General features: G+C 46.8%; 1 protein-coding gene across 11 annotated transcripts in view; it reads left to right on the top strand.

Moving 5' to 3' along the window:
- Nucleotides 1–16,370, top strand: part of LOC117212360 (A-kinase anchor protein 200-like) — a 61,577-nt gene that overhangs the window by 42,730 nt on the left and 2,477 nt on the right. For 9 of the 11 annotated variants that reach the window (XM_033457132.1, XM_033457129.1, XM_033457130.1 and 6 more), the window contains one exon: nt 12,588–15,044. In XM_033457132.1, the coding sequence (XP_033313023.1) occupies nt 12,588–15,044 (2,457 nt within the window). Of the gene's footprint in view, nt 1–7,780; nt 7,933–8,382; nt 8,576–12,587; nt 15,045–16,370 lie in introns of those variants that run through there. The other 2 variants (XM_033457138.1, XM_033457137.1) reach the window with 2 other exon arrangements.

The raw sequence follows: 16,370 nt of genomic DNA, 5'->3' as shown, positions 1-16,370 counted from the left end.
GGGAATTCGGCAGGTGTCTCTTCCCTTCCCCTGTGAAAATCGAATATCTGTCTTCGGTTGGCGCGCGTCCCTCGAAAAGCCACTTTCATTCGCCACGATGAAAGCCTCGCGGCTGTCGTCTCTTTTTTTGCCTCGTCCGTCTTGTCCCATCTTCTTCGGTCAACTCGGTCTCTTCCTATCCTGTTCCTCGTTCCGGCAATGGGAAACCGAGGGAGAAAGAGAAAACGAGACAGAGGACGTTCGCTCCTAGTGCCAATCGCATTTTGTCTCGCGACATGCGTTCGTCCGCTAGCGCTAGCTCGAGCACAATGCGACAGGTGGAACGCGAATAAAAAGCACGAAACCTGCGACTACTCGTAGAGAAAAGAAGACAAGACCGTGCGCGTGGCTGTATTTCGCGAGCTTCCTTTCGAGGTTCGATGACCGTCGGTGCAAATACTCGGTCGGTCGCGAATCGATACGCCACGTCGAGGACTTTTCCATTCTCCGATTGAAAAGTATCGAGGGCAAATACCTTCGGCTGCCACGACCGACAGCCGTAGTCGACTGCCTCGTTTCGAACGCTTCACTTGTCTGAGAAAATTGAAAAGGAAAGTCGCTGTTTGCCGCTCGAGTTCTAACGGAACTTTTAATCTTCTTACCTATGGATTACGCGAATCGACTTTCCTCTTCGGCACGAACGGAAGTCATGAGAACAGGAGCAACGAAACGGTTTCGTCATTTCCTCATTGTACTCGAGTAGCACGCTCCGAGCGAATAAACCGATGATTTCGTGCTTGCACGTGCACGAGTCACCATCAAATTTCAAGGGCCGTCTAACGAGTCGCAAAAGGTGGGAAGTTAACGAGCCAAGGAACTTCTTAACGATCGTCTTTCGATCGTAACGGACCTGTCTGTCGTCCCCGATTTAAATTCAGTTGAAACCTGTAGCCAGAAAGATGGAGAGCAGGTTCTCTTTATCGTTACGACTACAAAGCAGTCTACGAACGAGTTTGAAGGGTTAGTTTCCGTCTCTCCCATCGTTCACGCTCGGATCAAATCCCCATAGATTTCCTGGTCTGAACCTTGGGAAACGACGGCGCCTGCTTATGTGCCGGTGCATTCGTGTAGTTAAATGTCAGGATGTGTGATCTCCTCGAGAGAAAGGAAACGTCTCCAGCGTCTTCTCGTCTACTCCGGCTTCTCGTTGTTTCAACCTAAACGGGACACTGTCTCGCACGATTAAACGGCATAAATTGAATCTCAGCACGATACTCGACTCTATGTATTTAGGTTGATCGTGTTCAACGGACCTCTGCTGTTCTTGTCTGTCTCGCGTGATGTCTTACTTCGCTGACAGGGAAACGGAAAACAATGCGCAATTACAAACTAATCAACCTCAGAGCCGACCATTGGCAAGTGGCCAAAACTGTTGAACGTTCTCCTCTTGAATATATCTAGCTAGTAGCATCGGGAAGCTGTTTGGCTTAAACGGATTACTCGAAGCGGCAGTCGCTGTCGCTGAACCGTTTTTTTCCATTCTTCGTTTCGTCAATATCGATTCGTAGATTTTTCCGTTTGCGGATTGACGAACCTCTTGCGCCGAGTCGCTTTTGGTTAGATAAGGAAATAAACAAATAGAACTCACAAAAGTGGCGATGTAAAATTTGATCTCTTTTCTTCGATAAATCTGATTCTACGGTGCGTCCCAAAGGCCCGTGATATGCTGCAGGTGGTTCGGATATTGTGCCGTATGCAATATATTCGGCATCGTTTAATCGATGAGGAAGGGGGGTTGTCCCAATATAGTGACGTTCTTCGCCTGTAATCTCGAGGTAAGTCTCACAAATATTGGCACTCACAGTTTTCTTCTTGTCTGTGAAGTGCCGTGATCGATAACGATATCGGTGACTCGCCGTGGAAAATTTCTTGGAGAGTCAACTTGGATAATTCGGTACTCCTCGAAGTGGCGAAGAAACGAGCTTTACTTATTAACCGATAAACCGACGCGTTAACGAATAGATGACGCCCGGTAATTTTGAAGGAAGCAATATGCGTCGAATTTTTCATGATTCTTTCCTCTTACTACCCGGCTTTCTTATGATTGAACTCAACCCATTTTGTTCTTCTGCTACGAAATGGAGCTCTTCCTTCCTGAAAGGTCATAATGCAAAAGAAACGATTGAAGGCAGCTGACGGAGCAAGCAGAAGCTTGCTACTCCGCCGAAGGTAATCAAGTACTTCCCCCGGCAAGAAACTAAAAAAAGTGGCGAGACTAGCGCGTGGCACGTTGCACCGTATAGGCCGGAAAACTCATATTTTTATGAAAGAGGTTGGATATTTTACCCTCTCGTCCACTTCAATTTACCCGGTAATACGCCGCGAAAGGGATGAAACGAGGAAATAAACGCAGTACGCTCGTGCACACCGGCAGAAAATTAATTTCCTAAATGCGGTAGAGTTGTTCCGCGATCACCGATACGCCAGTTCCATATTCGAATTACGTACCCTCTCTCTTTTTCTATCACACCGTGTCACCGTTGCTGGTTCGAGTTGCCAAAGTGTGTCGGTTGAAAGACCTCCGGCGCACAGATCTCAACCTCGTTATCACTTGACGTCATCGAGATGCCATTGTATTAAAAATACGAGCGGCAAATACGACCTTTCGTCGTTGGCTTTCCGCTTCTTTATTTATAAGTCTCGATATCAGACCTGACACACTTTGCATTCGAACATGTTAAAATGCGAATCGAGAGACAGCGATAAAAATGAATCTAAATATATCGAACAAGAGCAAGCGTCGTCGCTGTGCGAGAAAAAAGAATCCGCAAAATCGTTAGCTCCCCCCAAGATTCATCGCATTTCTTCTGCTCTTCCAATTGATTCTCCCTTTCGACAATAAGCGAGACCACTCCGATAGTCGAAGCGGAGCAAGGACGCAGCGACTTGTTGCCACGGATCTGTCGGAAGGATCGAAAGTTATGGCTCACAGACGATTCACGGTTTTTCACGTGGACCAAGTTCGTCTGAATTTGCAGAATTAGCGTCGTGTTGCCGCGGTCAAATCCGCGGATCGATCCGGCGTAAATCGCGATCGGAAATTCTGAATCGCGTGGAATTTGTACGAGTTGCCGGTGGCCCGGTGTTCCTCTCCGCCCCTTCGGATTTGGGCGTCGTCATCGTCGTCGTCTAGTATCGAGCGTCCCGACGCCGGGACGCGCGGAGCTGTTGCCATGCCGACCGACGGGGCTACCAGGGCTTTTCGCATTCAGCAGGCTTGCCGGCAAAAGACTCGTGCCGCTCTCGCACACGAACAAGAAACTTTCGCCGCGTCCGGATAATTGCCACTTTAATTAGAATTAATTATACCTTATTGAAATTTTGTCTGTTCCACCCGTATCCACGTTCGTCACGCTTTCCGTCATTTTTGGCAGAACACCAAAGCACGAAAATGTTAAACGCATTTTACCATTTTAATATCCAAGTCCGTTTATTCCGTTACTCTGTACGGAATAAAGATTTTGTAACATCTTGTAAAATTGGAAGAGGCGGAAGCGAAGTGGGTAGTCGGATTTTCGGAAAGCTCTCGATATAAACGGCTAAGACGGGTCGGATTTTGGAACGATCAGAGAAAGCCCGAACGAAAGCGCGTGTTTTATTGATAGCTGAATTCCAGATCCTCGAAGGAGAAAATCGAATAAGCGCCAGGATAAAGGGAAGGAAGTGGTTGCCTTGCCAACTTCCATTCCCCTGCTATACTATAAAGTACAGTCGAACGTTTCGTTCAAACACTAGTCGTATTTCGTCCGTTTGAAAATTAATCGAAACGTATTTATTTAAACGACAACGCGTACGCGCGATAATTTGGTGCGCGAGGTATAAATGATTTCAGTGTTTACTATTCGTCGATCGTGTGTCATTAATCGCGAGAGACGAACGGATAGATCATTTTATTTTGTTAAAAAGTCTGCTTCTTAATTAAGATCGGCTGTAGCAAATAGCATCGCGTGATTTCCCAAGTGAAATTTCTCGTCTGCGGTCGTTGGTAGCCGGGTCTTGAAACCACAGGATGCGACCGTACATTTTGCGACGAGAAGACACCCAATAACGAGTTTTTCCATCCATTATCTTTGCACCCTTTTTATTTCCATCGCGGCTAGCTTTTTTCGCTTCCGACCCGCGAGTGCAGTCTCCTTCGCTTTGTGTAGGAAATAATTTCTCAGCCATCGATGATTCGAGTAAGCGATAATTCTGTGGAGTATCGTCTCGCCTTTAGAGATCATCGGTGATTCTTATTCTCGAGATCGTAGGAAATTAAATTTATCGCGAATTAATGCAGTGAAGCTGCATCGTTAATGTCTTTTACTCAGCGAAACATACGAATGTCTTCTAACGAAACTGCAATAGTCATGGTCCTCGTGCTTGCTTGTCCATACCGATGTTGTTTAAGTTTTTCAATTTTCGTTTCATGCTCAAATAATTTCGAAGAGACTGCGATCAGCGTCGAGCGAAATTTCTAACAGGAAAGCCCCTTACTGATATGCGAAATATTCCAAATGTGTTCGCATACCAAAGCAACGGAAGAAAGGGGATTTCCGCGAATTCGCGGTCGTAAATCATTCGCCTGCGATGGAATTCTTGCGTGTTCTCTGGCGAAGCTGACACCTGTCTGAAACGACAATAGTCCATCGTGATCGCAAGATAAACGCGTTTTCACCTTCATCCCGTTCAGGTTTCATCGTTGATCGATGCAATCGCGAAAACAGCTTACAAGGCAACGTAAGTACACGCGATCTTTGTCGGTCATGTGAAGGAAAAATAATCCGTTTAGCGCGTAGTCGACACGATCAAGTCGCAGATCGAATTCTCGATTGCGTGTTAATTTATGTTCGCGCAATTGGGTTAACGAAAGGCATATACTTCCTCTTCTTCGGTTGGATCGAACCAGCTATGCAACGCTCTCGGGAGAAGTCGAGCCATGAATAGGTGTTTAAATATTTATCGGAGATCGAGTAGTTTACCGTAGTTACCGTATCATCGAGAGATTCGTCAACCGCGTAGCAACGGTTTTCAATTATGCACGACCCATGACATTTCCGGGAAGCTGGTCGTAACTGAGATTCCATGCGTTACGTCCTTAGACCGATACGATCTACCGTCCGTTTCCATCGATCGATCGTTTCCCTCTCGATCGAGCACCCTCTGGGTGTTTCGAGATAGAACAGTTTTGTGTGGTTTGTCTTCGACGTTATACTACAGTAACTAGTATGAAATCAATGCGCAATACAAAACGAAAAAAGTTGCTTTTGTACGATCGATGATTATCATTGGTCACTCCCCATGCCAGTTTATTTTCTGGCTTTCGTGCGGTTGAATCCGCGTACACGAATGATAAAATCGATATCCACCTCTCTCTACGTAGCATCCTGGTCGTGTTGCGCTTCGCGACCCTCTTCAAAGGGTGAAGAGAGCGTACGAGAGCTCGTGCGTGCTTCTCAGAGCGTGCGTTGAGGCCGTCGCTGTCTCGATCGCGTTGACGTCGTTCTGTTCCTGTTGCACGAAACAACGGGGCTTCCCTCCAGGAACCGAAGCGAACCAACGCTTTTAAAACGATACCGTTGTTTTGACGGGATTCGCGTAAACTCGCCGTGCCACACTTGTTTGCCGCTCCTTACGGCTCTTGGTACATGCACGCGATTCTCTTTACGAGCAACGAATATTTTTCGCGCCTTCTCGAGCAGCGCCACTCGTCGGTTGAATGCCAATAGCTCTCGTGAGACGCTTCTCGTTGTTTCCTGGTCTTTTCCAATAGTGATAAACTTTGATTTATAAATCGCGAAATTTTAACACCATCGGCCGGCGTGCGATGATGAACAGAGTTGGAGCGTAGTAACGAGAATGTAAGAGAAATACGGAAAATGTCGATTTCGAACGCCGATAATAGTGATTTATAGGCTGATACCGTTCATGGAATCGACATATTTGTCGCCTAGTGTCGTTGCATTTCCCTTGAACGAAATTTATCGCCTTGTTGCGTCCTACCCTTGACAAAAATGATCGTGGACGATTCGTTACAATATCAAAGCGAAACAGCTTTGAAGACCGTCACGTTTCGTTATTTTGTCGGAGTTGTAACGTTGAAAATGCATAAAAGTAAGCGTTCTTTGGCCGTTTCGAAAAAAGAGATCTCGGAAGAGTCGGTATAGTCAGCACCGATATTTTTCATCGTTAACGTCAATTAATACGTTGGTCGTAAACGAGAACTCAGTTTCCACCCTTGGCGAAAGAACGTCTCCATCTGTGTTCGGTCGAAGCTTCTCGTCGAGAACTCTCGGTTGGTAACCTACCTCCTTTCTTGCCTGCTACAAGAATAATTCTACGCTGGCTTCACGGCCGATGCTGCCACCAACGATCAGCTTTAGAACCTTCCCTTATCGAAAACGATTCCGGCTTTCTCTGCTCGATATAATACGCGAAGACTTCGAAAATCGCTATCGGAGATTATGTACGCGTTGAAATTAAAAGTTATCGCTACCTTAATCTTATCGAATCTGTTATTGCATCGCGATCTAGATCCAATTGATAGGATTCGCAGTATACAATCGCGTAAAAAATATCGCGTTTTAAAGAAAAATGCGTTGAAGCGATGAGCATAATCGGATGAATAGCGCCGGGGCTAATTCGAGCTCGAAAATCCAATTGACTCACACCATGACGAACGCGGCCTAAAGGTCATACATGCAGCATTAGAAATTTGGAACCGACTCAAAAATTCTCGCCGCTATTCACGCTGAATAACCCCTCGTACTCACCGTACGGTGTCGTGGTATCCCTTCTGTCTTGTTAACACCGGCCTTTCCCGTCTCCATTTGCTTCCCTTTTCCCTTCTCTCGCTCCTGTTCCGCTCCTCTCTCGGCTCCTTTCTCTTTCGATCATCTAAGAATAGAAATGCGCGGTGGTTTTGCGGCGTGAATTTTTGTTTCTTCTCAGACTCGTGCTGATTTCTCGTCACGCGTTCTCATCTAACGAATCAAACTGGAATCTTTCGCCTCTTCGTTACTCGCCTGCGTTTTCTTTGCTTGCTCGCACATGCAGCGTGCCACCGTCTCTTTATTCCCTTGCCTTTTCTTTGCTTCTTTCGCCTAGGTAAAACGCTACAGAAGAGACTCGCCGAAGGTACAGAGCGTCACAGCCTCCCTGTCCATAATCCGCGCAATTTTTCCTCTTTCACTCTTTTTCCTTCTCTTCCTCTTCCTCTCGTCAGCTTTCTTCGTTTCTGGTGTATACAGTTCGTGCATCTCTTTCTCTTCCTGGTTTCGCCGTCCTCGCGTAGGTGGTGCATGACGGGTTTCCACTCCCTCTCCTGCTTCATTGTAACTCTTCCGCTCCCACTCCTTCTTTCTCTCTGTCAAGAGGGCTTATACGTACACTCTTATAAAACGTGGGTCAACTTTCCTCTTGTCCTCTTTGCAGGAATTTTCGTGATTATCTCTCAACTGGCGTAAAGTCGGTTTTCTTCGCCGCTCTGCCTTTTCAAATCACCACGTTCCAGATCGCGAACTACCGTGACACGCGAGTCTCATCGCCGAAGGGCGGTCGATTTAAAAAAAAAAAATAGGCTTTATTTCGCCCGTGGCGAACACTTTTGATAGGAATTCGTTTTGCTCGTTTGGATTTAGTAAATTAGACGCCGGTTACTTGTGCTCTTCCTATGCTTTTCCTTAGCCCGGCTAGATATGTCCCTCTTCTCTCCCCGGGTGTCCACGTGTGTATCAGTAACACTCCTCTCTTCTCTCTCCGAGACGTGGGACGATCCTCTGTTGGACTCTATATAAACCAGCGGGAACTCGCAGGCTGGCCCGAGTAGTTCGCCAACGGCGAACAGTTGGTACGGATCTTTCTCTCTGATCGTTCGTCGCTGATCGTGCGTGCGCGTGCGTGTGTCACGCAGAGGTATCTTCGACGTTGCTTCACGAATTTTCCGGATGACCAAGATCGCGTTCGACTAATTTTTCAAGTAGTAGAGGTAGAACATCGCAAATTGTTGTAAGCTGTGCGAAAAAGCATGACCAACAGTGAGTCACTTCACGCATTCACAGATTGAGACGTAGTCGGCATTGTCTGCCATGTTGCTTGCATCGAGTGCACGCATTTTTTTCTGGAGTATCAGTTGCGTCTCTGGCAATTCATATCTACTAATAGACGAGTGTAAAGTTGCGTGGAAATTAAAGCGTTTTGGGTAGCTTTCTATATATACAGACCGAAATAGTTGAATATTTATCGCGTTTAATTAAAACAAAATTAAACTTAACGCAATTTCTATCGAAGTTTCGACACGCGTCTTGGTCGTTCGCGAGAATTTCGATCGTGGATTCGTTACTACCTACGCAATACTTTTTCAAGGACTGGTTTCCCGGAAAGTGCTGGAAATTTTGCAAGGATGGAGTCTATCACGAAGGCGGGGCGAAGTGTGGGCAGTGGTGTATATCGGGTGGCAGGTGCTTTCGCTCGAGGAGCCAGAAGAGTTTTGTCTTACGTTCCACTTTTGGGCGTCGCTGCGGTCCCAACGGAAGTCGAGGAGGCCGAACCTTCCGCGGTACGACACGGAAAGCGTTTGCGTTTCTTCGCGTATCTATTCAACCCTCGTCGAGCTTTGATTTTGTCGTATAAAGAGAAAGAAATGGCAATAGCCAGCAGGAACTAGCCCATCGAACATTTCCTTCGATCTCGGGCTACTTCCGGTTGCGCGATACCGAAACAGAACGAGTGCGTTTCCGGTGCAGATTAACCGTTCCCAGATGGCTTCGTTCGCAGGGATTAATGGTTGTCATATCCGTTCGAAGTCCGTGGTTAATTTCGCATTGTTCGCCGGGTTATCGGCCGAAGAGAGGAACGAGTGGCGGAGGACTCGTTTCACCTGAATACTTAATATTTTATTTATGTCTGCCGCGTCGCGTCGCGCCGCGGTAGGCTCTCGTTGGTCGATACTCTTTTTACGTAATAGTCCATTGTTCAATGCGTTGGAACATGCAGCGGAAAGAAAGGTAAATCGACACCGATAAACGGTGTGGCGGCGACGTCGCGCCGGGCTGTCGGTACGCGCTATGCAAAAATAGTCATCCGCGAGAGAGGCTCGAGTCGAACGCGGTGAAAGCTTGCAAAATGTTTTCTCGGCTCACGAAGCTCAAGAAGAACGCCCAACGTCGACCAACGCCTCGAACGAAAATAGCGTGAAAAGATCATACTCGGCGAGACTTTCGTTTACCTCTCGCATTCCACGTGGGTGAACGCGTTTTAAGGTTTCGCGTATCGAATTATAGCCGTGCTCGAGCGAAATGAACGTGATACGCGCTGGGTTAATCCACGCAGAACCGTTGGGCGAATAGATGAAAATTAATATTGGTCGAATTAGTCTGTGTTCGACGCGAAATTTAATCGCGTTGCCGGTGTGACACAAATTCAATTTACGACCGATCGCTGATCAAAGCCGGTCCCTGAATCGTTTTCGCGATTCATCATTCGTTAATAGCTAGTCAACTTTATCGAACTTTCGACCGAGCCGGAAAGTTGCGTTCATGAAAATTCGATCGCTCGGCCCGTTTCGTTCCATGGACGCCGGACGGGAATAGACCAGAAAGCCGCGCCATTTGGAAGCGTGACACACGCAAGACGTGTTTGCTAGAAGGCCGTTTACACGCTGCTTTAGGCTTTTCGTGACTTTCGTGCAAGATCGATATTTCTGTTATCAACGATCGTCCGCATCGTAGGTTTCTCTTAGCGTAAATCGTATCTCCCGCTCGATGTTTACGTTTCGCTCGAATACTTAAAAATCAGAAATTCTGGTCGTGACCTAGCGTAAGTACGCAAATTAGTAAGGCCTTGTCTTAATATTTAGCTCTTTCTTATCTTAATAATTAGGTCTTCGTGTGTAGCCTTGTTGATTTGCCTCGATGCGGATATTAAACGCATCTTTCCTCTCGGGCTCCGTTTACATGCCAAGACCGATATTACTGTCGGATACGCTCCGGTGAACCGGATAAATACTGCTGTCGTAATTCAATTCTAGGGAAGGTCGGTAAATAGCAAAAAAAAAGGAAGAAAATAAAATAAAAGAAAAGAAAGAAGAGGAAAAAGACGGAGGAATGAAACGCGTTTGCCTACTACGAGCGGACGAGAGAGAACGTTACACGATATACGCATTTAGCTCGGGACAATGAGTAATCAGCGATAGAGAAACGGCAGAGTGTTTCGCGAGAAAACGATGCATCACCAATCTTTTTAGGAACGCGTTGTTCATCCTTTAATGTCTGAGTCTTGCTGCTCGTGTTCATAACAGACCGTTTCCGCCGCGTTAACGACACGTTCCTTCGTTACATTTTCATTAATTTTTTCTTTTCGCACGCAAAAAGGAGTCAAACTGCTCGTGGAAAGGAAAAGCGTACATTCGTCGAATGGGAAGGAAGTAATTAGTCGTTACAGCGTAAACAGATACACGCTATAGCCGTGCGATATCGCGTTTACATCCATGTGCGCCGGGTTCATATCGTTCAGGAATGAAAAGCTGCATATCTGATCGCTATCGTCCCATAAATTTATGCGCTCGCCAGATCTCCGTAACGTGGACCAACCGACAGTTGTTGCACGAGGGTAGCACGTGTCCGTGTCACGCGTCACCCTAGGTAATATTTTTTGCGGAACAGGAAATTGATTCTAGTATAGGTTCTAATGTGACCCGCGTACCAGCTGTTATACAGCTGATATCGAGGTAGGATAATTCGCACGGATCAACGAGCACAATGTCTGGCGTACATACGTTTACGACTCGAAGTGTAGTAGAAGAGCGAGGCTTCTTAGTAGAAACTTGTAGTCGAAGCTTATCCTAATTTTTATCGTAACTCGATTACGACGAATATTAATTTTGTACGATATTAGGTTTACATATTGCGATATTTTAGTCGATATTTACCCCGCGATCGAGATATACCGGTTGCGTCATTTTCTGGAGAACTCGCTGGGTTTTCTTAGTTGAGATTTCATTGGGTACTCTTGGAGAGGATTCAAACAAAGTGTCGAAATCTGCAACCTTCGCGTAAATATATTTTTAGAGTAGGTAACGAGAACATTGTGCGTAGATTTTCCTTTACCTCCGTCTGCGTTCGCGGACTTTGATTGCTTGCTCTAACGCTCGTCTTTCGTTATAGAGTTATTGCGACTGTTTATAACCTACTCGTGATCAAAGTTGGTCGACAGCCAATGATGCATCGGCAGAGACACGCGAGTTTTGGTACCGTTTGCCCGATCGATTTCGCCGCGAGAAGAAACCGAAGGTAATCGGAAGTTTATTACCGCGGTGTCCCTTTCTACCGTTGACCCACAGGACGGACAATGGCCTGAAGAAAGATCTTGGCCAACGGCCAAACTTCTGCTTGTCCTTTTGTTACTTAGTTTCCCCTGAAGTTTAGCCAAATTTGTAACGCGAATTCGCGAGTGCTTTGACTTTTCGATTCGTCAGTCGTTCACCGCGAGGTCGAGAGACTCTGACAGGTAAACGTCCGTTTCTTCGTCTTTAGCTAGAGGCGAAATATTCCGAGATAGTACGGAAGAATGTAGAGAGCATCGTTTCACGTGGAAAATTTCTTTACTTGAAAAAATTGTGTACACAGTGCTGGCGAAACACGGGAATCGGAACCGTCTGAGAAAAAACACTCCGCTTTAGAAAGCCCTCGTGTAGAACCCTTCAGGGGCTGTAATTCTTTAAGCGAGAGGCTTACCCTTTACGAAAAAGCATGGGAGGAACGGCGAGAAGGGGTTTCACTTAACCAGCCGATCGATACGAGGTCTGCAGACGATAAAGCACGCGTTGCGTTCCGCACGTCCGGTTTCTGTTTCCCTCTTCGGTTTCAAGAATTGATTTCGTTCTACTCATATTTTTTCTATTTGCGTCAAGCCGCGAGGATGGCTGAAATCGAGGTCTACGTACTTCTTAGTTGAACGAATATCGAAGAACGAATAACACCTATTGGCCTCGAGTAACAGTGTCTTCTTTCTTTGGAATTCGGAGGACACGTTCTACGAGCGACAACTCGACTCGGATGCCAGATACGCGTTTTAGAAGCAACAGTGGAGCACGTTATTAATAAAATCAGAATCAATTACGTCTCGCTCGTAACGAGCGCTCGCTGACACAGTGACACGATTGGCTACCCCTGAAAGGATGACGTTCGTACCTCGGCACCCTATGGTTCGCTCATTTTTGTACCCCTGTGCGCGTCCCTTATGGGAACATCCACCCTTCTGTGAACTTCTCTTGTCTACGAGTCGCTAGGTTGTTCACCCTTCTTTCTATTCGAATTGCTTAGAGAGCATACCCCAGCCTCGAGAGCACGGGCGACAACTGTTAAGTTGGTCACCCTCCACAATGAATAAAAAAAAGAAAGAAAAAAAAAAATAATATCGCGCTTCGATGAACCGGCATTCTTTTTCCAACACAATATCGTATAGCCCGCCGTGAAGATTGCGTTGATCAACGCGCTTGAAATTGTTCACTTTTCACTCGATGTATCGTTTTCTTTTTTTTTATATAAACGATTTCTACGAAAATGTTGCAGGGTGGTGAAGAAGCGGAAAGTGGATCAGCCACGGCAGGTAGTCCGGTTGAAGAAAAATCAGCAGTAAGTAGTCCAACAGCGGAGAACGAAGCCGCCCCTGTAGCAGCGGCACCAGCACCGTCGACCGAGGCGAAGGAAGAAAGCCCAGCATCGGCCGCTAGTAGCCCTACCGAGGAAAAGACAGAGGAACCCACTCCCTCTGCCCCAACTCTTGTCCCTGTCGAGGAAAAGAAAGAGGAGGTCGAAAAAGTGGAGGCCGAGAAAAAAGTAGTCGAGGTCAGTCCAGCCGGTGGTCAGTTCATAGCGGACCCGGTAGAAGTCTCCGTATTCCGAGTCCAGACAGTCGCTACGCCGTCTATCATTGAGAGGAAAACCAGTGAGGATATTCCTTCCTTGCCTCCGTCCAGTCCACCACCAACCCCCATAGATACGTCGCCTTTGCAGCAGGCTCAGCAGGCCGCGGCGACCGCGACCGCGCTAGCGGAGGCCCTTAAGCTGCCTGCCGAGGCTGCTGACAAGGATATAATTACACCACCAGCCTTATCTTCCCTCTGCCCAGAACGTAACGACCCGTCAACACCAGCCGCGGAATCTCTCGATGCGACTCCCCAGATGCGACCGCCCATTTCTTCTGTCGACGAACCCCCAACAAAATCGACTCTTATCCCTGAGAGCGTAGAAGCTCTGCCGCTGATAGATACAGACGCGCCTAATCCTCCGGACGATGTTACCAAGAATTTAGAGTCGCTTAGCGCCGGTGACGCCAATAAGACTACCGAGGTCGACGCTCTCCCGTCTCTCGAGAATGATGCAAAAAGTCTTCATAGCGTTCCAGTTAACGAACTGAAACAATCATCATCTGAGAGCGATGTCAACCAAAAATGTGTAAGGGAGACAACTCCCCTTACCGAGGGGAGCGACGTCGAAAAGTCTTGCGAGCTCGAAGTCGATGGAAATGTCGCGAATCCTTCGCAAAAGATACAGGTCGAACAACCTTCGCAGTTATCGGATAGAGTTAGCAATCTCGACGGCGGCGAGTTGATCGAAAACGAAACGTCGCAAGTAGTTCTAGAGAACGTAGTGAAGGAGGAGTTCGTTGCACGCGAGAAAGAAAAGGTACCGGAATCGGTTAATATAAAGGAACGTGTCGAAGAACCAGTCGAAGAGATTATCGAGCCGAACGAAGTTGTTCAAGAAGATATCGAGCGAGTGGAAGAAGCCGCCGTTATCGATCCACCAGTTTTGACCGTTGATGCGATCGTGGAATCCGAAGAAGGTCCCGTTCCGATTTCCGAAGAAATCTTAGTAGAGGCAAAGCCAGCGGTTGTCATTCCGGAGGACGAGGATGTGACGAAAACGCCCGTCGAAGAAGTAGCGAATAATTCGAAGGTAGATATCGAGTCGGTCCAAGTCATTCCGGAAGCGGACGACAAATTGGAAACGGAAACGGAACCCGACGTTGCCGTACCTACGGAAGAAATTCTCATTTCCGAAGTACCGGAAGAATCGAAAGATCCATTTGTTTCTAACGAAGCGGTGATCGATCCTGTTACGCCTATTACCGATTCCACGATCGAGAACGTTATCGACAAAGTGATAGACACACCCGAGATGATTAGGAACGAGGAGGAATCGATGCCTATGCCGCCTCCACCTTTGTCAGAATCACCCGTGCCTAGTCCTCAGGAAAAATTTGATTTAGAAACCGTAAACGTGGCGGACAATTCGAACACAGTGCCTTCCCCCGTTGTTCACACAGAGTCTCAGATTTTAGACGTAGAACACGCACAAGAAGTGGACGGATCTCCTCTTTCACTGCCGGAACAGACGAACGAATGTTCTAGCGCGGATATTCTCGTTCCCCAGGCAGATGACGCGTCGTTGAAAACGTCAGACAGTCTGCCGCCCTGTCCTGTTAGCGAGAAAACCACGTATCTCGCGAACGAAACTCAAGCGAATCTCTCTTCGTCCAGGCTGGAAGACGTTCCTGGTCTCACGGACAATTTTCCCACAGCCCTTGAGGATACGACCCAACAGTTAGATTCCTTCAAATATCCCTTACCGCCGGAAGAGCTCTCTTGTCCGCTCAATGTGTCCGAAACGAATAGCGAGCTTCCAATTCCCGACGAGAACGCGTCCAGTTTAAGAAACCCGACAGAGACACTACCGATACCGCCTAGAAGCCCCAGTCCTTTGTCCAATGTCAGTATCACGTCTGGCCTAACAACATCCACAAAAGACTCCTCACAAACACTGTTGTACGACGACCAGAGCAATCGAGAGTTCAAGATGGAATCGGTGTCGATAAGCCTCAATTCGTACAATGAGTCCGACATTGAATTAAAGGAGAGGTTAGCAGAGTCTCTGGCGGAGACTGAGAAGCAGGAAGAGAGCTCGGTTTCGTGTCAGTTGTCAAACAACGCCACGTCGTCGACTACTATCCAGGAGATCCATCAGGTGACTAACATGTAACACAACCTCCTGGCATGAATTCAGGCAGCCAAATACCTTTGGTGACGCCTCGTTCCAAGTATCTCGTCGTACGGTCCGCACAAACCAATCGTCTCTGTGAATATAGTCTGAAAATATCGACTTTCTCCCGTTTTCCCCATGTTCCCGATGCTCTGTCCAGTGCTCTGTCGCCCGACACATATCGCGTTTTGTACCTTCGTTCAAACCTCCACACATCGAATCCCAGATAATCGACCATCATCCTCGGTATCTCAATTTCTCACCTTCGCTTTACGACGTTCTCTCGACGAAGGGTAATCGAATGAGACCGAGACTGGCACATCGACGTCTGTGGGTTTTTGCACGAATTTCATCTAAACGATCGACAGAATCCTTGTCTCGGCGTATCTCCATGCACGATATGGAATAGAAAATCTAAACAGAATCGATTGTGTCGCAAAACACATTCTTCCCTCATGGTATATGTCCTTTCTCTCTCTCTCTCTTTCTCTTTTTTCTTTCTTTTTCTCTCTTTCTCTCTCTCACTCTCTTTTTTCTTCTGTCTCTGGTCCTTAACACACGATCCAGCGTTTTTTTTTTTTTAAAGAAAGGGTCTCGTCGAATGCATCCTTCGTTCTGTCGAACGTGATTAACAACACGTCTACTCTGTTGCTGACAACTCCTATGACGCTTCCACCACCAACCATTACCAGAACAACCGTTACTGCCATCACCTGTGTTGTTTGCCTCTTGGTTTTCTTGACAATATTAACACGACTTGTTATTCGAATCGAGGCGCTAAAGTAGAGCATTTGTAGCTCGACACATAGATAAACGAGCAAGAAACATTCGCTGCACTAGTCGAGTCCAGTTTCCGTAGAAAATTTCTTTTTCGTCGGAACGCTGTCACTAATATAACATAGCCGCTCGACTTAGACGAATTTCTAGCGTGAATCTCATTGATAGACGTAAACATTAAACTAATTGTATACACGTAAATAGCTGAGGTTTTTAGAACTTAATTATGGCATAGAACTTATTTATTAGACATCGATACTATCATATGCTCTTTCCGTAATTGCATCTGTTTTGTCGTTAGCATCTTGTATTGCGCATGCAGAGTTTTCTTATTCGAGGGTTTATCAGCAGGGTTTCCAATTCTTTGCGCTGTTCGAAAAGCATGAGGAGCGATTCTGTCCCGCCACATGGTGGTCGTCCTTATGGTAGTCATGTCGAGTATCTATTTACTTGTCTATGGGAAAATAATCCTTATCGTTCGTTTCTCAAGTGGCTCGACAGAATCGACCTTTACGTCTTTTATCCTCGTAGCAT

This window comes from Bombus bifarius, unplaced genomic scaffold, assembly GCF_011952205.1.
Source record: "Bombus bifarius isolate JDL3187 unplaced genomic scaffold, Bbif_JDL3187 scf7180000008288, whole genome shotgun sequence".
NCBI lineage: Eukaryota > Metazoa > Arthropoda > Insecta > Hymenoptera > Apidae > Bombus > Bombus bifarius.
The sequence above is the reverse complement of the archived record's forward strand: the minus strand, read 5'-3'. Positions and strand labels throughout refer to the sequence as shown.